The sequence below is a fragment of the Arabidopsis thaliana genome, chromosome 2 (assembly GCF_000001735.4).
Source record: "Arabidopsis thaliana chromosome 2, partial sequence".
NCBI classification, from domain to species: Eukaryota; Viridiplantae; Streptophyta; class Magnoliopsida; order Brassicales; family Brassicaceae; genus Arabidopsis; species Arabidopsis thaliana.
This window is the reverse complement of record NC_003071.7, coordinates 19,448,006-19,468,640: the sequence shown is the minus strand read 5'-3', so window position 1 is coordinate 19,468,640 and position 20,635 is coordinate 19,448,006. Positions and strand designations below refer to the sequence as shown.

The 20,635-nt window shown below is 37.0% G+C and overlaps 3 protein-coding genes across 8 annotated transcripts; 1 reads left to right on the top strand and 2 right to left on the bottom strand.

The window, feature by feature from the left end:
* The first annotated feature begins 4,553 nt into the window (after positions 1-4,553).
* On the top strand, positions 4,554-9,596 carry CKI1 (Signal transduction histidine kinase). The gene is made up of 10 exons (NM_130311.2): positions 4,554-4,577; positions 5,099-5,185; positions 5,330-5,395; positions 5,510-5,578; positions 5,708-5,947; positions 6,069-6,728; positions 6,819-7,197; positions 7,287-7,870; positions 7,950-9,182; positions 9,262-9,596. The coding sequence occupies exons 4-10, from the start codon at positions 5,519-5,521 to the stop codon at positions 9,472-9,474; spliced, it is 3,369 nt and encodes a 1,122-aa protein (NP_182265.1). The 5' UTR covers positions 4,554-4,577; positions 5,099-5,185; positions 5,330-5,395; positions 5,510-5,518; the 3' UTR covers positions 9,475-9,596.
* A 120-nt stretch (positions 9,597-9,716) lies between these two features.
* On the bottom strand, positions 9,717-11,267 carry DIM1A (Ribosomal RNA adenine dimethylase family protein). Its single transcript, NM_130310.3, has 2 exons — positions 10,750-11,267; positions 9,717-10,607 (listed from the first exon to the last, which is right to left on the bottom strand). Exons 1-2 carry the CDS (start codon positions 11,065-11,067, stop codon positions 9,864-9,866), a joined length of 1,062 nt encoding a protein of 353 aa, NP_182264.1. The 5' UTR covers positions 11,068-11,267; the 3' UTR covers positions 9,717-9,863.
* Positions 11,268-11,337: 70 nt separating this feature from the next.
* On the bottom strand, positions 11,338-20,502 carry AT2G47410 (WD40 domain-containing protein). 6 transcript variants are annotated; one of them, NM_001337262.1, is made up of 25 exons: positions 19,986-20,334; positions 19,180-19,543; positions 18,812-18,969; positions 18,138-18,374; positions 17,795-17,904; positions 17,632-17,709; positions 17,445-17,551; positions 17,213-17,307; positions 17,002-17,132; positions 16,785-16,888; positions 16,612-16,689; positions 16,444-16,522; positions 16,163-16,331; positions 15,896-15,966; positions 15,634-15,714; positions 15,484-15,554; positions 15,135-15,231; positions 14,976-15,035; positions 14,775-14,829; positions 14,292-14,683; positions 13,534-14,225; positions 12,883-13,453; positions 12,220-12,789; positions 12,066-12,124; positions 11,338-11,848 (listed from the first exon to the last, which is right to left on the bottom strand). In NM_001337262.1, the coding sequence occupies exons 2-25, from the start codon at positions 19,506-19,508 to the stop codon at positions 11,650-11,652; spliced, it is 4,593 nt and encodes a 1,530-aa protein (NP_001324313.1). In that variant the 5' UTR covers positions 19,509-19,543; positions 19,986-20,334; the 3' UTR covers positions 11,338-11,649. The 6 variants fall into 6 exon arrangements, with proteins under 6 accessions (NP_001324313.1, NP_850474.3, NP_001189770.1 ...); NM_180143.5 differs by having other exon boundaries at positions 17,002-17,102; NM_001202841.1 differs by having other exon boundaries at positions 11,347-11,848; positions 17,002-17,102; positions 18,815-18,969; positions 19,986-20,502.
* Positions 20,503-20,635: the final 133 nt, after the last annotated feature.

The window sequence follows — 20,635 nt, the reverse complement described above, 5'->3', positions numbered from 1 at the left end:
TAAAATAATGATATTTCATAAAATTGAAGCAGTGAATAAGTTCATTGGATCGATGACTCAATAGGCACATCAAGTAGATATTACTGTATGGTATTACTGTAATTAAGTGAGCTAGTTATTAAGGGGAAAGTGCATGGTAACATCATAAGTATCTCTAGCCTCTAACATTATGATTTGTTTTAACCAAAAAAAGTGATTTGGTTCTTAATTATCTTGTAAGCTGTAAGGAGCTCAAGACAAGAATCGTGCTTTTTAATTTTTAATCAACTAAGCACAAATATTTATTTTTTCTTTTCTTTACTTGGAGATAATTAAATAGGACACTAGTGTCTCCGTTGATTTTAAACTTAAAATAGAATTACGTACTGTGCGAGCAATTTTGATACAATTAAGTTAATTTGTTTGACAACGATAGCCTAAACTTGTCAAATCAAATAATTAAATGCACTGCCACGTCAGAAAAGCCTTGTTGATTATAAGACACGTGTCACTTTCAGTTAGATGGTAACCAATGAATGAAAGGTGTGGTACATGTACAGCTCAGCTTTGTTCATTGCTTGCCACACATAAATTATTCTTTTGCCTATTTGGCATTACCAAACTCTCTTAATTTCTTTTGCAACATTTGTTTGTATTTTACATATTAAAGTCATTGTGTGTTTTCTTTTCTTTTTTAGTTTTTGGTATTTTAAATCAGATCAAAAACATTCGGACTCATAAGTTTGCTTTTATAACAGCACATCGTGTTGTAAATATGTTATTTTTTAATACAATTTCTTACAACAAAACCTTTCCTATTTTTTTTTCTTCTTCTTCTTGTTAAAGTAGGTTAACAATAACAAAAACATTTATAATAAAAACTTAGATATAATTTTCTATACGTGAAAAAGGTTTCGTATAAAGGTATAAAGTCAATGATATGAACAGTCGTTACGTATAAAAACTACAAAATTAAAGTCCTTTTTTATATATATAATGCTAGTTACAATAGTTTGTATAAAACAATGGAAAAAAAGAATACCCGTGATATATCGCGTTGATGGAGTTTGTGGTACATAAAATAAGAAGAGGGCAAAAACAAAAAGGACAGGCTCATCATAAACAAATAAATGCATAAGTGGAAAAAACACATGTTCTGGTTCTGCCTCGACTTCCTTTGAAGTTTGTATTAAATCAAATAAATTTGTTGCTAATAGTAAAATCAAATGAAACGATTATAGATAGATGCAAATATCATTCAATTTTCTTCTCATAGGATTCTTTTTTTCTGTCAAGGGACAGTTAGCCCTTATAATTGGGAACTCTATTTTCCTAGATAAGAAAATCACTATAATCCAACAACAAGAAAGAAAGAAAAATATGATTAATTGGTTATTTTACAGGTACAATTTTCCTCCCGCATTTATTTGGACCTGTATATATATATATGTTATATGGGTGAGTCCAAATATATTCATTTCGAATTCAATAATCTTAATCCTGCACTCATTACGTGAGCTAATAGTAATTATAATTACATTGAGACACAACGTTAACGTACAGGGGAGAAATTATAAATTTATTCTCATATACATATATATCAGACACTGTCATTGATGAAGACGTTAGGTTTAAAGCTAGTGGTCACAGATTTTGCCAGGATGGTTCGAGTAAATTTAAAGCACTGGGAATCTATCTGTTATTATAATGACATATATCGAGAAGATATTTTACTATACTCATTTCATTTTATCATCCTTAGTTAAGTTTTCAAATAGCTTTAGGTTTGATTAAACGTAATTAACGGTCCCCATTCTTTAAGCATGTTTGTATCCGAGGAGGCACAAAATGACGAATATACAAAATGATCTTAAACAGCTAAACTATATTGGACATTTTTTCGATCTCAGATATAAAAGATTTCATTCAATATAATACTTGGATAAATACTCTTATTATTTTTCTTTAGTTTATTAAAAAAAACCTCTAATAAATACGAGTTTAAGTCCACAAAATCGCTTAGACTAAAATACACCATATAATTTCAAACGATAAAGTTTACAAAAGTAATATCCAAGTATCTCATAGTCAACATATATATAGTAATAATTAGTTGACGTATAAGAAAATAAAAATAAATAAATTAGTATCTTATTTTGGGTGGTGCTGACTGGTGACTGGTGACTGCAGAATGCTCGGCAAATGGAACCATATCCCAAGACATGGGTTTTAGATAGAACAAAATAAGTGTCCGAAGGAATGATATTAAAAGTCAAATAGAATAATTATAAATATTGTAATTAGCAAATAAAAACGTCATGATTTTGTTGTTTAGTCGAAACCAAAAAAATATTAACGTTGGGCATCAAAACAAGCATCGAGCTAGTTGCTCAAATTCACACAATTTAGACCTCTTTGAATTTTGAAATTGCTGGAACTTGAAACTAATCAAAAAAAGTCAGAGAGACCTCTGCGGAAAGGCACGTGTTCTCGGATTAGATTTCACGTGGGAATGAGTTATCCATGTGCTATTCCACACAAAAAAAATCCCTAATTTTTCAAACACTAATAATATTAAATTCTCAGTTTCTTCTTTTTACTCTGTTATTGTATAGCTTTTTGATCCATACGTTAAGCAATATATGCCTTGTTTTATTCGTTTTTATTTTATTTTTTGAAATAGATAGTTGTTGCTTATGAAAACGAGGTAGTTAGATTTGATTTAGAATTATTATAAAAAAATACATTCGGACTCTGACGTTGAATGATTATATTAGAATGAAGACATGAATTCACCAAACCTCATTCAAAAAAAGAAAAAAAATCTTAAACCGAATGATAATTTGTTTCGTCGTCATTTAAAATCGTCATCAATTTATTTTTAAGAAAAGAAATTAAAAGAAAGCATCGGAAAAAGAGGGCCAGACACCAGCTTGGCAATGCTTTGCTGAAAAGTTGTGAATAATGCAATTAAAAACGAACGAAAATAAATAAACAAATATTAAAGAAATTCGAATGGGAATATCAACAAAATTATTTATTTTTTAGTTATGGAGACAAGAATCGATCCAAAGGTTGTACTCTGGACTTGAAAGTAAAAATAAAAAGGGAATGACAATAATTGGGAAAACATGTGATAAAAGTCTGAATTCACAGACTTTGACAGTAGTTTATAGTTTCATGGGCTTTTTTTTTTCCTCTCTCACAGGACACAGAATCTTATCTAATAGGAGCAGCCGCTAATATGCACTGTGTTTGGCATGTTACGATTAGCGTTTTAGAGAATTAGAGTTTGATTGAAGTGTGTTTTATATATTGATAGTGGGACATTACTTATAAAAAGCACAAGGATACAACAATAGAGACAGTCACATGTATATCACATAAGTGGATGGTCCTCAATGTGTTGCTTGTAGGACATTTGTGAGTATGTCAAAAACTTATTTCACATGGTACACTCATAGATTAGCCCCACTTAGGAGTGTCTAGAAAAAGATTGGGACTAAAGTCTTGTTGGATCGAATATGATTCCAAACACGTTAATATTTCCCTAAAACCCATTTCGAAAAGTATGGAATGATGAACACATTATAAATATTTTGGTTGTGCGAAATAGGGGTCAAATGTAAAGGTTAACTTTGTATTAGTTGATGGATAGTAAAAGGTCAAATTTAGAAGTATTGGGCCAAATAGAAAACATAATGGGCCAAACAGACCAAAAGAAAGACAACGGTGAACGGGTCAGAACATTAAAACATACATTTTCTCGCTACAATTAACGCTATCAATATATTTATAAAACCATTTGTCATTTCACTTCCTTAACTAATCACATAAATGATTTTTTTTTGTGTGTCCCTACTTTTTTTATATAAAATTTAAACCGGAAAGTTACATTGGATAAAGCTTTAACAATCAAAAACGTGTTGGATATATATATAAGTAACAAATTTACTTCTTTTAATAATTATAATAATATTACATTAAAATATAATAAAGCATATGTTACTTTTGAAGAAAACTAATTTTGGATTAAAAATTTCACTTTTATTATATTTAATATGTGATCTCAAAATTTATAAAAGATTATCGTCAAACAAGTTTATATCATAATTTTATGGTATATATATTTATCGTGTGACCATTATAATCTAATCTATGGTGTATATGGTATATATGACTAAATTACCGTATTTGGAGAAGTGAAAATGTTGCATCGTCCCACGACTCTTAGAAAATTTGTTAGTCAAATCATTCTTTTAATTAAAAATTTAGATGTAAGTTTAAGTCGTGAATTTACATCTAAAATTTTAGATTTAAGTGGCGAATTTCGCAGCCAAACTATTATTTTACCACAGACATGCAGTGTTGAAATCTAAGGTAGTATGTGGATTTTTTTTTTGGCAGCAAAACGTAAAGTTAATTTATCTTTATATATATTAAAATGTAATTTATCTTTTTATACATATATATTTATACACATCATATCATAAGACATACATACATAAATCTCTAAATATGTAAGGGGTGTCATCAGTTTTGCCTTCTGTTTATGGTTCACTCGATTTCACATTAATTATTCACTCAAATTCACAAAGGTTATTTCGTTTTCATTAGCGCCCTTTCTCTCGACTTTCTTGATGAATCTTTATTTCTTCTATGTGAAATCTAATTAAGACTATTTTCGTGTTATATTGATGTTTAAAAATGAAAATCTTTTGGTTTTTATGTTTAATCATTTTCATGAGTATTAAATGTAATAGATTTAAGTTAAAACTAATATCCGAATGCCTGAGATATTGTTTCCTAAAATGAGATGATTGTTTTTATTTATTACCATGATTTGTTTGTACTAAGCTTCCTTTCCCCTTTGCAATACATAGGATATAAATTCATACATGTTCCTAATTTTATTTTTGCACTTGAGTTTATGGTTTTCTTTGGTGGAAGATCTATATGTATCTATATCTATATTATTTTACTCTTTTCTTCGTCGTCATTTATAGTATATTATATATATGCACACACACACACACCTATATGTATAGCTCAATTCTAGATAAAATATATAGAAATGGATCTTGAGAATCATTTTTTTTGTATTCTTTTGTTATCAAAGGGTTTCGACTTTGCTCCGAGGAAGAAGATAATATGAAAAGAGCTTTTTAGGGTTTATCATTCTCCTTGACTTTGCAAAACGTGAAATGTAAGGCACTTTGATCGTTGTACTTTGTTGCTTTTTATACGTATCGCTTCCTACAATAAGTTAACAATGCTTCCTCGTAGAATTGCAAAACATTTGTGGACCGTGATTTACATGACTGAGCTCTTTTCAGTGGCTTCTTTGCAGCAGCTTCTTCCTTGGAGGACTAATCAAGACAGAAATCTGTTCCTCTAAAAACGATCGCCGTTCTAGGTAATCTTGCCATTCTTGACGAGTCTTGATCTTTAGAATCAAATTTATAAGGGATCACGAGATACACGTATTAATTATTATTTTTTTTTTTTTTGCTTTTTGTGGTTATACAAGTTCACTCAAATGATGGTGAAAGTTACAAAGCTTGTGGCTTCACGTCCAATTGTGGTCTTTTGCGTCCTGGTAATTCTGCTTTCTTTCTTCTAAATTATACGATGATTCTACATTTCTACTCATCTCGTTCTTGTTTTTCAAATGATATAATTATTGTGTGTATATCACCCATTCATGTATATTTATTGAAAAATATAGGCATTCCTGGTGGTTGTTTTCGAGTGCATTTGGATCTCAAATTGGCGAACAACAACGGAGAACCTAGTCAAAGAGGTCGCTTCATTTACCGAAGATCTCCGGACAAGTCTAGTTTCGGAGATTGAAAACATCGGAAAATTTACATATGCCAAGACAAACTTATCTACGATCGGTTTAGCGAGAGTTATAGATTCTTATATCACCAACAACGACACTGGTTTTACAGAGATTCAAACACAGGTTGTTAAAACTAATTACATAAATTCAATTATTCTTAGTTATTATCTTAGGATTAGTTTGAGTTATATAACATTAACTATAATTTTATGTTGTTGTTGTTGTTGTTATTATTGTTCTTCAGATCGCACCATTGTTGTTTGTAGCTTATTCAACGATCCTTCAAGTCTCACAAGTTTCGTACATCAGTAGGGACGGTCTCATGTTTTCTTACATTGCAGAATCAAACACAAGTGTCGCTGTTTTTGCCAATTCCTCGTCGAATTCAAGTCGTGGAGACTACACTTGGTACACTCAAACCGTGGATCAGTTAACTGGTCGTCTTAACGGGAACTCAACGAAATCTCAGTCGTTAGATGTAACCCATACAGATTGGTTCCAAGCAGCACAGAGTAATAACTACACTACAGCCTTTGTAGGAACGAGCTTGGGAGGAGAAGATAACGAGACTCTAATACAGAGCGTGGTTAGCTTGTACAGCAAGAAAGGTCTTGTTTCTTTAGGGTTTCCGGTTAAGACTTTAACCGAAGTTTTGAACAGTTTGAATCTACACGGCGAAGAGCTTTACATGTGGACAAAGGACGGGACGGTGCTTGTTCGTGAAGGTTCACTGAATGATTCTTTCTTCATCTCCAATGGCTCGATTTGCTTCGGTAGAGAATCGAACTCCCTCTGGTCTCAATGCATCCCTGAAAATTGCAGTTCCAGTGGCTACGAGGTGGAGATCAAAAGATTAAGATACCAAGCTTTTTGCTCTGTTATTGAAGTTTCGGGCGTTCCTCTGGTAAATACTGAAACATATTTCACTTTGATGCAGTAAAAATGCATCGACTTGTTGTTTCTCAGCTTCTTCCAATGGTTTTTTTTTTGCCAGAGATACACACTCATGTTTCCCAACAAAGGAGGAGCAACACGCATCAAGCACCAAGCGGAAAAGGCAAAATATCAACTTATTGTGGTTATGATATTTCTTGGCTTCGGTTGGCCTGTATGGTTTGTGTGGTTTATGATGCAAGCAACAAGGAGAGAGATGCATATGCGTGCAACGCTGATAAACCAAATGGAAGCGACACAACAAGCTGAGAGAAAGAGCATGAACAAGAGTCAAGCATTTGCAAATGCTAGCCACGATATTAGAGGTGCCCTTGCAGGGATGAAAGGTCTGATTGATATATGTCGTGATGGAGTTAAACCTGGCTCCGACGTAGACACCACTCTCAACCAAGTGAATGTTTGCGCCAAGGATTTGGTTGGTAAGACTCTGTTTCTTTAGCTTTCTCTTATGCGTTTTCTTCACTTTCTCTCTAACAGAAAATTCTTCCTCATGTTGTTAAAATTACAGCTCTGCTCAACTCTGTTTTGGACATGAGCAAAATCGAAAGCGGGAAGATGCAGTTAGTGGAAGAAGATTTCAACTTGTCGAAACTTCTTGAAGACGTCATCGATTTTTACCATCCCGTTGCGATGAAGAAAGGGGTTGATGTAGTTTTGGATCCGCACGATGGCTCGGTTTTCAAATTCTCGAATGTACGAGGGGATAGTGGCAGACTGAAGCAGATTCTGAACAATCTTGTTAGCAATGCTGTCAAGTTCACCGTCGACGGGCACATTGCGGTAAGAGCTTGGGCTCAGAGGCCAGGTTCCAATAGCTCTGTGGTCCTTGCATCATATCCTAAAGGTGTGTCCAAGTTTGTAAAGAGTATGTTCTGCAAGAATAAAGAAGAGTCATCAACCTACGAGACAGAAATATCGAATTCCATAAGAAACAATGCAAACACGATGGAGTTTGTGTTTGAAGTGGATGATACTGGTAAAGGGATACCTATGGAGATGCGTAAGTCGGTATTTGAAAACTATGTTCAAGTAAGAGAAACAGCTCAAGGACACCAAGGAACTGGTTTAGGGCTCGGGATTGTGCAGTCTTTGGTAAGCTACTAAAACAGAACACGTTCTTTCTCTTCACAAGTAAATCTAGATGGTTTTCATTTGTGGTCTATTATTATAGGTAAGATTAATGGGAGGGGAGATAAGAATCACCGACAAGGCCATGGGAGAGAAAGGAACATGTTTCCAATTCAATGTTTTATTGACAACATTAGAGTCTCCTCCAGTGAGTGACATGAAAGTGAGACAGGAGATCGAAGCAGGAGGCGATTATGTATCCACGCCAAACCTCGGGCTGACTATAAACACTTCACTTGGAGGTAGCATGAATATACGTAACCTGAGTCCTAGATTCAACAACTGTCTCAGCTCAAGTCCAAAGCAAGAAGGTTCTAGAGTGGTTCTTCTATTGAAAAATGAAGAACGCAGAAGAGTTACAGAGAAATACATAAAGAATCTTGGGATTAAAGTTACAGTGGTGGAGAAATGGGAGCATTTGAGTTATGCTTTGGAGAGACTTTTTGGATTTTCACCTCAGAGTTCCATGGGAAGAGCAGAGTGTAGTTTGTCATGTCCGAGCTCAAGGGAGTTACCTTTCATTGGCATGGACGGTATTGATTCAAGAAGCCAACTTCCTAAAAGGAGAAGCATCAGTTTCTCTGCAGTTGTCCTTTTGGTGATTGATGCAAAAACTGGACCATTTTTTGAGCTGTGCGATATTGTCAAACAGTTTCGTAGAGGCTTGCCCCATGGAATATCCTGTAAAGTTGTTTGGCTTAACGAATCGAGCACTCGTGTAAGTGAGAGAGGGGACATTAGTTGTTCGAGACCTTTGCACGGATCGCGTCTTATGGAAGTCTTGAAGATGTTGCCTGAATTTGGAGGAACTGTGCTAAAAGAACCACCTACTGAGCTGCAAAGGGAATCATTGCTGAGACATTCTTTTGTTGCAGAGAGATCACCAAAACATAAAGTCCAAGAAGAGGGGCCAAGCTCAATGTTTAACAAAAAATTAGGTAAGAGGATAATGGCATCAACAGATTCAGAGAGTGAGACTAGGGTCAAGTCAGTGCGTACCGGTCGAAAGCCTATTGGGAACCCAGAGGACGAGCAAGAGACTTCCAAGCCGAGTGACGATGAATTCTTAAGAGGAAAGAGAGTTCTTGTGGTCGATGATAACTTTATATCACGTAAAGTTGCAACAGGAAAGCTGAAGAAGATGGGAGTCTCAGAGGTCGAACAATGCGACAGTGGGAAAGAAGCTTTGAGATTAGTCACTGAAGGGCTTACACAAAGAGAAGAACAAGGTTCAGTAGATAAACTTCCGTTTGACTACATATTCATGGACTGCCAAGTAAGTTTAATTGATTAACAACCTTTCATAACACAAAAACAAATAGTTGAGTCCTAATAAGTATTAATGTTCTGCACAGATGCCAGAAATGGATGGCTATGAAGCAACTAGAGAGATTAGGAAAGTGGAGAAAAGTTATGGGGTGCGTACACCAATTATAGCTGTATCTGGTCATGATCCTGGTTCAGAGGAAGCAAGAGAAACCATTCAAGCTGGAATGGACGCCTTCTTAGATAAAAGCTTGAATCAACTTGCAAACGTCATTAGAGAAATCGAAAGCAAACGTCACTAGTATTGTATAAGTAGACAGCACGCAGCTTTGTGCTACTACCATTAGTGTTTTAGACAATACTTTTTTAGTATGACGATGTCATAGCAGTTTTCTTCTAAGTTTATTTAAAGTCCATTTCAGATACAGAACACATGCACTAGTCTTAAGTCCCAAAAGATGTAGGCAAATGAAACCAGTGCATCTTTTATGGGCAACGACACTGCATTGAGCTAAGAGAACAAAATGGTTAGATGAACTCAAACTTCACAGAAAAAACTGATTCATTATAGTTATGAGCAGAAGAAAGGGTTGCGTCAGTAACTCAAAGACTTTGATTGATTTTCACTTCCAAATGTTAAAACTTGAACAATAGTAATAAGTAAGGACAAAACTTTCACACCACAAAACGATTATGTGAAGTGAATACCAGACTTGTTGAACAAGGAAAGAAGATACAAAAACTCTTGTTGTGATAGCTTTGAAGATCTCTTCTCCTCGAAACCACCTTCCTTCAAGACATTCATAACTTTCTCCTTGAACTCTGATGTTTCTCCTCCGTCTCCTTCTCCCTCATCCATCTCCATATCATCGTCATCCATTTCGTTGTCGTCATCTTCCATTCCCATGCTCTGGTCACCAAGATCCATGGAGGTGGTGTTCAAAGCAGGTTCTCCATTGTTCTGCAACGAAGCTAGTACGGCCTGAAGAGTCTTGAAGTTCTTCTCCAGCATGGAAAGAACAGACTTTTGCTTGAAAATGGATCCCAAGGTTTTGTTCTTTCTGATGAAACAGACTCTTAAGAACCCATCCCACTCCTTCTTGTTAACCTGAGGGCCAGGCCTCCTTGGTTCGATCCTGACAACGGAAGAATCCACCTTTGGAGGAGGGCGGAAATTGTTCTTGCCGACTTTGAGGAGGTGGGAGACTCTGGCATAAAGCTGAGTGTTGACAGAGAGACGGCAGTAGAGATTGTCACCAGGCTGGGCAACGAGTCTCATGGCGAATTCCCTCTGGTACATGATGACAGCACATCTGAAGCTTGTTGGATGGAAGAGAAGTTTGAATGTGAGAGGAGATGATATCTGATACGGAATGTTTGCCACACATATGTCAAACCTGGGAAGCTCCGTCTTGAGCACATCCCCTTGAATTACCTTTAAAAGAGACAAAGTAGAACAGTCAGCATATGTTCCAGTAACCAAGACACAAGAATCTATATTCCAAGACAAAGATAAATGAATCATCACAATGAATAGATAGATGCTCGAATTCAATAACAATCGAGCAGTAGAGTACCTTCAAGCGGTTAGAGAAGGGAGTTCCTTGAAAACGGCGCTGAAGCTCGAGAACCATACGAGAGTCAAGTTCGACGGCGATAACTTCTTTGCCAGCTTCTAGAAGCTTCTTGGTCAAGTTTCCAGTACCGGGACCGATCTCGAGAATCACATCGGTACTCTTGATACCAGCTTTCTGAACGATCGAATCCACAAGCAGAGGGTTCTTAAGGATATGTTGCCCTTTCGATTTGTGGAACGATATTCCTCCTTGGTAATGGTTCGATGGTGCTCTATTCGAAGCCTTGGGCTTCTCCTTCCTGATCTTGCCTCCCGCCATTGTTGCTCACTTTGCTTCTTCGAAACCTCTTACGGCCGACGGCGGGAGAAGATGAAGATGAAGATTAGGGTTTTTCTCTTTACTTTCTCTCAGCCGTGTTTTCTATTCAACCTACTCTGTTTTTATTTTATTCTTTTCTCTGGTCGGTTTTCATTTAATTTAATTTTATTACATTTCATCTCAAGTAATGTTTGTTTTCGATTTCACAAACCTTTTAAACGAAAATAAAATGTTAATATTAGTAGTTAAAACGAAAATAAAATGTTAATATTAGTAGTTAAAACGAAAAACAATTTAGTTTGCAAATGAAATGATAATAATCTTCTTGTAATAAAATTAGACTTATGATGTCATTTTTGTGACAACAGAGTAAATTTCGGTTACAGACATGTGGTACTAAAACTATACATGAAACCTGTGTCGGGTTACTACAAACAAAACCGACTTCTTTTGTTTAGAGTGAAAACTTTTAAATTTTCTTTTTAACACTCTCTTCGCTATATAATGAAAAAACTGCCGCAGCCTAACGTGTTTACAAGATCAAGAAAGGACCAAAAGAAGCATACCGGTGTTGCCTTATCCTCAGATCAGCTTTCTTAACGTTTTTGTCAATTTATCTCGCAGTCGCTTTATCTTCGAAAGCATATGTGCACTTCTAACGAAATACAACTCCGCATTTGAGAGCATTGCATCCACGTCGTGTTTAAACGATTCAATACTTCTGTAGTACTGATTCTCTAGTCTTTCGTGAATCAGCTCAGGGTATAATGGAACCGGGAACCTGCGATTTTAAACCAGAGTTACACAATGCATGAATCATTACTGCCAGATAAGAAAATCCACAAGTTTGATCATATGAGTTATTTAAATAAGCACCGACTCAACTATCGTTTCTGCTTCTCAAGTATACCACATGGGTTTTCATGTTCGAGTTTATAGGACTAGGGAGGTTTTGAAAGAATCAATTGCAGAGAGCTAAGTGTTGTGAAGTATCGTACCTATTGCAGAAATCCATCTTTTGAGCTGCTTCGTTTAGCTTTTGGATCCCGTAACTATCCTGAAGAAAATATATAACAAAAGCAAATAACAGTTACGAGGCAAGCAAGGATAACAGCAAGATGAGAAATGATAGTTTCGGGAGAGAAGACAAACCTGATGCTTGCTGATTGATTTTACTAGTCCAGCAAATAATGAAAGCAGTTTCTCTCTTCTCTCATCTTCGATGGTAGATTTTTCCCAGGGAAACTCGGGATTGTCAAACTCCCACGGGCTGTGAAGACTCGTTTCCCCTGTTTCATAGACAACTCTGTATCTTTCCCATGGACTCTCTGGGAAGTCAGTGGATTTTACTTGTGAAGACTCAATCCTACCTTCCCACCAAGCCCCGCCTTCACCGGTTGCGTCTCTCCACCACACACGGCACTCATTACCAATTTTCCAGTTTGTTTGAATTGCAGCGTCGTATCGAGTCTTCTCCACAATAAAATCAGGGAAATTAATGAGCTCAGGAAGTGTCAGTTGAAACTCTTTGCGGGAGGCATGTGATGAAGAAGAATCCAGAACCCTGAGGGTCATTTTGCAGCAGCTATCTCCAGAACCAGGATATGTATCATAGTTAAGTTTCTCGACTTTGCAAATCTCTACTGCTCCTAGGTTTCGGGGAAGGTACCTTGATCGGTCCCTGTCATTTAATTCTTTAGTTTTAAGGAACTCTTGATGACCCTGAAAACGACAGTCAAGGAAAGTTTATTAATATCACAGCTGGCAAATTAATACAAGGAAGTGAACAACGAATTAGCAGCCAAGAGGACGTACCTGCTTGAAGTAAATAACTTCATCCCCTAGCTGAGGTATATAACGGCAGCCTTCCTCGTGTTCAGACAACAATAACCATGAGATTTTTCCTGAGACACTATTCAACCTTATCCCAGTATGAAGACTTGGTTTGCTGACGCTTGCAGATCTAGACCTGGACCCAGCTTTTGAGGTAGAAGGCCATTCTTCAAGTGATGCATCATCATACACGCTTGTGGAAGGAATCCCTTGTTTCTTTATTTTGTCTACAGATCCAGAGCCCAACCTTATGCGTAATGCGCTATTTCTTGTACTAGATTCACTTCTTATGGATCTTTTCCTACGTATCACATCAGCTGTAGCTTCTCCAAACTCAAAGTTATGTGCAGAAGAATCTCTAACGCTATCTATCACAGGTTCAGAATCCATAATCGGATTCATGAAAGAGGGAGCTATGGATGCAAACCCATCTCCACCATCTGCCAAATCATCTGCCACCTCATCAGGTTCTAGTTTTCGAGGACTGTTGGGATGCCGAAGCTTTAACCTCAGTCGTCGAACTTTCTTTGGAAGAATCTCATCAGCTTCATCCCTGCAAGAGAATACGATGAATTAGATATTGCGGAAATATAATACAAACATAACGTTCCCATTATAGTCTGATTTCCCTACCCATAAAATGGTTGGGCTTCTTCTATGTTCTCAGGCGCAGTTAATTCGGTAGGTTCACAAACAGGAATCTCTTCCCTCCACTTGCACATATTCTGGTCTTGATCTGAAGATCTTATCAACTGATTATCGGCCTTTTCTCTCTGTGGCGTATTCATAGAGTAGGGAATACTCTGACACCCTGAATCACCTTTTGCATCTACAGAACTTGACCCGGGTTCTCTGGAATATATACCAATCACTCTGTGATTCTCCTCCAAAGGTTTGGAAGATAGTTGCTCTAAATCAGCCTGATTTATCACATCTCCCTTGCTTCCCATAGACTCTGCTGGCTTCTTAACAGAGATCTTTACAATCAATCTTTTCTTCTGTTTGTCATTTGAAAGAGATTCCAGCATCTGAGATGGTTTGTCCAACTGTCGCAAAGTGGGTATGCTTCTATCAGATTCACTGTTGGATGAATCATTATCATCATCAACTTCATCCGAAGAGCTTCCAGAAATTTTAGAAAGCAAGGATCGAGCATTTTGAGCTGCTGCTCTCTGCGGCCGTGATGCTTTGACATCAGAATGTTTTCTTTTTGAAGCCTTCACGACAATTCTTCGGTTCTTGGTTCTCTTAATTCCAGAATTCGAGCTATCATTCTCATCCAAAATCCTCTTATCACGTCTTCCAGATGAAGTAGAGACGTTGACCTGAGAAAACGGGAGTTAGTTAATAGATACTGACAAACAAAATCGCATGAGTTGAGCAAAACATACCTTAGGATGTTTTCTTCTTCTTTTCCAATGATAGCTACTTTCGTGAATATTTTCAACGTCACTGTCCTCGGAGCTGCACTCAAGTTCATTTGAAGAGTTGGAACATGGGCTTGCCCTAGCCCCATCAGAGGAAACTTCAGCATTATACTCTGAATCATTGTCGTCACTCAGAACTTCGTGTTCTGGTTCCCAGTACATAGCATCTATAAACTCAGGCAATGGCTCAATCAGTCTATCCAGATCAGCCAAAGGAGGCATTATATAATCTTGACCTAAACTAAAATCAGGGCCAACAGAAAACTTTATCGAGGAAGGACGCCATTCAACTCCTAATGCACCAAGTCTGCGTTGCTGAAACATTGTCTGGTCAGGTTCTGGATACGGAATCATACCTGAAAAATCAAAATAAAACACCAGGAATATGTTTCCTGAATAAACAACATCTTGTATAACTGAAATAAAGATGAGCTTTTGGAAACAAACTTGAATCACAAAGAAGATCCTGAAGGTTCCTCCGATGAGGAAGTAGCTGCGTCTCCTGCACCATGAAAATTATAAAGCTTATTATTCAAAAATACCGCAGGTGCAAGGATATAAAAAGTATGCACAGTTCGGTGAGGTCTATTAACAAGAACGCAGCAGAAATTAGAAAGAAAACAGAAGAAACAAGTATTTGAAACAAACCTGATCAAGAACATGTCCATTGGTATCTCGAATAAGAGGACGATAATCACCAAGGAAGAACTAATCAATACAAAGCAAGACAAAGGGTCAGAAAGTAATAGAGACTTCAGCCATATACTAGAAAATGATCATGCATCTGAGATGTAAAATCTACCATACCTGGTCGTATTTTGCATTCTTTTGAGACTCTCCTTGTCCTGTGTTTAGAAAATATATCTGGCCAACATCATCTGAAAGCACAATAGATGTCCCATCTCTACACAGTGCCAGGGAAATAGTATCTTAAAAAATTGATTCCAAGACTTTCATGTGACTAAATAAATGCTTCAGAAGCAGATGTCTTTACTGAAAGAAATATGAATATTGTACACCCAATTGGATATGCTTAACATGACTGTTTCTTCTAGTTTCAGACTCAATAGTCAATTGCATGTTTAACTGGAGTCATTTGCAAACACACAAAAAAAATATAGAAGATCTTGTCGTGGACATTTCATTGGGTACTTACTGTGAAAACTTTCCATCAACCAACTTAAATCTCCCGATTTCGTACACTTTGATTGGTATACCCTCCCATATCTAGAAAAAAAAATCTAAGAAGGTAAGTATCGCTATTGATAAGATTAAGGACTATTCCTATCCAAAAAAGTAAACTCACATCCCAGATGATTGTTTTCCCATCATAGCCAGCGCTCATAGCAATCCGAGGATTGAAAGGATGGACATCCAAGACATAAGACTACAAAGAGAAGATTCGTGAAATTTTAATATCAATATTAGTATCTCCCAAAAGCAAGTCGGGGATGAACAACAAAACTTAAAGCTAGATGCAACATACAATGAACTATGAAGCACACAACATTCAAAAAAAAAAAAAAGGGCCTACTAAATGATGGAGTAGAAATGTAGAGGATTGTTACCGATTCACTGTGACCAGTTAAACAATGCACTAAGCTACCATCAGCAGCATTCCAAACACAAATCCTGCAATCTGAATATACACTGACGGTTAAAGAGAAACAGAAGATAGTAGTACGTTCATGTAATACCAACAGGTGGCCCAAAAACACTGCTTTTTAACTGTTGTGTATTTTACTATCCACGGTTGGAACACAGTGAGACTGAGAGATATTCATCAAAATGATAATTTATGCATCATAAGATTTCTTCTAAGATTAATTATTTACCCATGATAGCGGCAAGTACAAAACGATTATCCAAGCTCCATATAATCATATTAACACCCCGTGGTGTTGGAAGAAACCTTTGACGTGGGCCTCCTCGAGGAGGTTGTGGAGGAAGTGGAGGAGGTGGAACCTTCAGATGATATCCTTTCATCCAGCGTCCAGATTTCCCCTGGAAATATAACATCGAGGAAGCTGAGGGAACTCGGGAAGTGATGATAGAATCGGAAATTTGCTGTCATTAACTTGCACATTGCATTCAGTGATTGATTGACAGAACTTACATGGAATTTACGTGATCTTGGAGTCCATATAATTGCACTACCATCGCGAGAGCAGGTTACTATATTGTCATGACAAAACCTAGTAGTCAAAAGTATTAATTCTTAACTAACAATAGATGAAAGATAGAGGAATGACGATAAGTCCAACACTTAAAACGTGAAACAAACCAGGAATTCTTAAACTTTGGGTAGCTATCTTCCTTCAGAGCATCAGCTGTTGAAGATTTTGGAGCCACAGCACAACCACTAAAACAAAATAGAATATACCCTTTTAGATATCTATTCATGTCAACCAACAAAATGCACAATCTAAGAGAGGCACCACGTTCGCTGGAAAATACCTAAATTGCACATAGTTGACATCATTCTCATGGCCCCGTAGAACATCCAGCTCATGAGTCGGCTGTTCAGCATCATCCAAGTTAGGTTTTGAGGCACTCCAAACCTGCAAGATTATGGAAATACTGACAATCAAGACTAAAAGTAAACAAAAACCACATATCCCACAGTTTCTGCATTACTAAGGAGGATAACTAAAGTTGAAAGTTTAACACAGACCCTTGCATTGCTGTCAGAGCTACCCGTGACGAAAATGGTTCCATTAGCATTGTATGCACAACATAATATTTGATGACTCTGAGATGCATTGCTCGTGGATCCTGTGTTGGAAGATGTAAAAGTGCTTTCGCCTAAGAGAGAAACTTCCAATGAGCCTATAACCAAATATATCTTAACATTGAACAAAATATGATGATGTACCACTTTTTACCAGTGTTAGCATCTGAAGGACTTGGAACATAGATTCGTGGGAGCCACTGAGAATACCTAGCATCCCAGATACGACAGGTTCCATCATCTGATGACCTACATAGATTACGAAAAACCACAAATAACTGATTACCAATCCAGACGCAGTATGAAACATCCAAACTAAAGATCCAGGGGTCTTGAATAGAGCGAAACAAACTAGTTAAAATAGATACATATTGAACAGAACTCACGATAAAAGTTGGTAAACAGACGCCTGTCTGGGACTGAATGCAATTGCGGTAACAGCTCCAGTGTGTCCCCGCAATACAGAAATTGGCATTCCATCAGGCAACCGCCACTGTAATAAGAATCAATACTATCTAACTGACAAATAAATAAAAACAAGTAAGACATTAAAGACTAGAATTGTACTCTTACCACTCGAATCACAAAATCGTTTGAAGCTGAAGCAACCAAAGCATTGTTTGAACTAACGGCCAAGTCTGTAATGTCACCCTACAGGAAACATGCATAGGCGAGACTAATTTTAATAGAATAGTCGAGAACCTATGGCTTACAAATATGGAAAGCAATAGCTCACTTCATGCCCACGGCAGCTAGCCAAGCAAAGCGCAGTTTCCATTGACCAAATTTTGACAAGCCGGTCATCGGAGCCAGTGATAACATATCTTCCAGAACGATCAAATATAGCTGTGCAACATAAGTATAAATAGCCATACTGTTACTTTTCTACCCACAAAAAACATTCTATGACAATAAACGGTGCTCCTATGATGGACATACTACATTACAACTTCCAGATCCCCTAGTCAGAAGATGTAAACAGACTGGTATAATATCAAGGTTGCACATGTAACAAAACAAAGTATAGAGTTCCCACAAACCAGAGATTCAAGACAAAGGATGTATTATGAAGATCATACCGCAGTAGACAGCATTACGATGTCCTCTGAGCTTCTTTATATTTTGCATCTTTTGAACCATTGTTGATGGTTTTGCAATAGCATGACATGCTGAAAGAATGGACGGAGCACGGTGGTGTTTCCTGAAACCTCCTCCAATTTCTCTGAGACTTAGGCCACGCACTTGATCGGCATGCATATGCGGCCAGCGTAAGTATGACGCAACATGCCTAGCTTTCTGAGACTCTATATTGTTACCTTCACAGAAAAAGAACAAAATTAACGATTAAGAATCTACTTAATCAAAGACCTAGGGTAAGAATTGGAGAGGTTAGGGAGACTATCCAAGTTAAAGCACCCCTGGACTTAACTTCTCCTATATGAGCTACTTCACCAGAATTCCCAATACAAGTCATGATACCAAGTAAAGATTGCCAAAGCCAGAAAAACAAATTTCTAAAATGCAAAGCCTTAGAGCCACTATCAGGTTCTATGCATATATGGGATTTTTTCAAGTCCCAGATCCAAAGGAACATGTTGCTGAGCGATCCATTCTAGAAACAACGTGCGGTCGAAATTAAATCAGATGAATTGCATGCAAAAGTTAAAGAAAAAACATATCCTGATTGCCAAACATCAATTCATGGAAAAGCTTTTGAAATTCAGGTACGACAAAGTAGATGAATAAGAATTACTACGATCCACAAGTGAAAAGGTGCCAGATCCCAATAGTGTTGGAACATCAGCAGCATTAGGAGCATTTCCTTCAACTCTCATGTGTGAAGGGAAAGACGGGTTTAAAATTAGTTGTTTGAGAAGCTTCACCAAGTGATCCTTTTCGATATGAGGATACCTGTAAGTAAACGAAACATGATGACAGAACTTATGAAAAGAAAAAAAACTTGGGCACAATTACGGAGGTGGGAACACTCACATAAAGTAATGACATAACAAGACACATGTTGAGAGACAAGTAACAGCACATTTCAATAAGCTATGGCAAGGCTTCCATAGTAACTCAACAATGGAAGAGTGGAGTAGGAAAAAAAAAAAGAAACAGTACCTCTCTATCAAATTATCATAACTCAAGGGGAGGGAGATGCCATCATCATCAGCACGCCCGCTATAAATGCCACTTCTTGACCACCAGGAATGATATCTACGGGGTAAAAGCCCTTTTTCCAAAATTTCGTCTCTCAAGTGGCCAAAGGTTCGTTCGCAGGGGCCAATAGAAAGAAAATGTAAAATCAGGAAATAGACTTCTCTAAGGTCCATATCTAGATCAGTTAGCGAAGAATGGCTGTCATGTGGCTGAAGAGGAACATTTCCTTGAACCAGTTTTGCCAAATTCGAAGGTTCCATAAAAGGAGTAGATTTGTGTATCCAGTCCATGATAAGGAAGAGAAGCACTCGTCAAAAAAATGCCACTGCCAAAGTGAAAGACAGTCTCATCAATTAAAGCATGCACTATACTGACTCAGTTTTAGATAAATATACACAGATGACATATATAACACCAAGACCTTTCATATGAAATAGAATCGTCCACATACTTAATAGTAAACTAGGGTTCTCTTTTAAAAATTGGAATCTGATGTAACTTTATCTGTTCTTCCTACTACACAGGAAGGATCATCCAATCATTCCCCTAATTAAGCGACTGAAAGAAATCTACAAAACATCTCAAGGAATTGGATCGTAAAAAAGCATTGAGACACAATCTTAAATGCGATTTCAAAGAGTTATTCCCAAATCAAAAAACCCTAAGATCCAATTACATAGAAAAACACACATCACACATGAAAAATGAAAATCAAGTAAAACTGGCAAATTCGGGAGCTAGAAAAGACAAGGGAATCAAGAGAAAACCTCGAAGAAGCTAGGGTTTAGTTAGGTCAACAAAAATACAGCTTGCTACTCAGCAGTTGAGATGGGTGGCTAGAGAAAGGAATCTCGAGTAGACGATTTTTCAAGGACGAAACCAGAGAGACGGAGCAGCGAATTCGAATGGTTCTTAGGTCACAGAAACGAGAGAAGAAGAGTAGCAACAACGTTACATTCTGCGAATTGTGTGCGCGTCTCCTGGTCCTGGTTAGACATCGGCCAGGTCGAGCGAACAAGGAAGAACGAAACAACAAGACCACTGACTCTTCTTTTTCTTTTTTTCTTACCGCTGTGAGATTTTTCTGGAAAATCTGGAAAATACAAATTTGAGAATAGGAAACAACAATACGTAAGAGTTTTAATAAGCAAAAAAAAAAATCTTATGTGTGAGAAGACAGATACACCCCTTACTTGTTGTTGCATTTTCTTAAACCGCGTGAGAATTATAGGGGTATAATTGACTCTTTAGCGGCTGGGCCGACAAATAGATCGGCTTAATTTTTGTTGTTTTCTTACAAATTCATATATAACCTTTTTACCTTCAGATTTTAACTGGTGATACCGTGCCGATGCATTTTTCTTGTTAAAATCTACTTTTCTGAACCGCCAAAAATATATATAAGTGAACGAATTCA

Excerpts from the sequence above, each read along its gene's own strand:
- CKI1 (NM_130311.2), top strand. The coding sequence starts at position 5,519 with ATGATGGTGAAAGTTACAAAGCTTGTGGCTTCACGTCCAATTGTGGTC. Across the intron at positions 5,579-5,707 it reads TTGTGGTCTTTTGCGTCCTG|GCATTCCTGGTGGTTGTTTT; the intron begins GTAATTCTGCTT and ends TGAAAAATATAG. Across the intron at positions 9,183-9,261 it reads ACATATTCATGGACTGCCAA|ATGCCAGAAATGGATGGCTA; the intron begins GTAAGTTTAATT and ends TGTTCTGCACAG.
- DIM1A (NM_130310.3), bottom strand. The coding sequence starts at position 11,067 with ATGGCGGGAGGCAAGATCAGGAAGGAGAAGCCCAAGGCTTCGAATAGA. Across the intron at positions 10,608-10,749 it reads CCTTCTCTAACCGCTTGAAG|GTAATTCAAGGGGATGTGCT; the intron begins GTACTCTACTGC and ends TCTCTTTTAAAG.
- AT2G47410 (NM_001337262.1), bottom strand. The coding sequence starts at position 19,508 with ATGGACTGGATACACAAATCTACTCCTTTTATGGAACCTTCGAATTTG. Across the intron at positions 15,555-15,633 it reads GGAAAACAATCATCTGGGAT|ATATGGGAGGGTATACCAAT; the intron begins GTGAGTTTACTT and ends TTTTTTTTCTAG. Across the intron at positions 13,454-13,533 it reads GAAGCCCAACCATTTTATGG|GGATGAAGCTGATGAGATTC; the intron begins GTAGGGAAATCA and ends ATTCTCTTGCAG.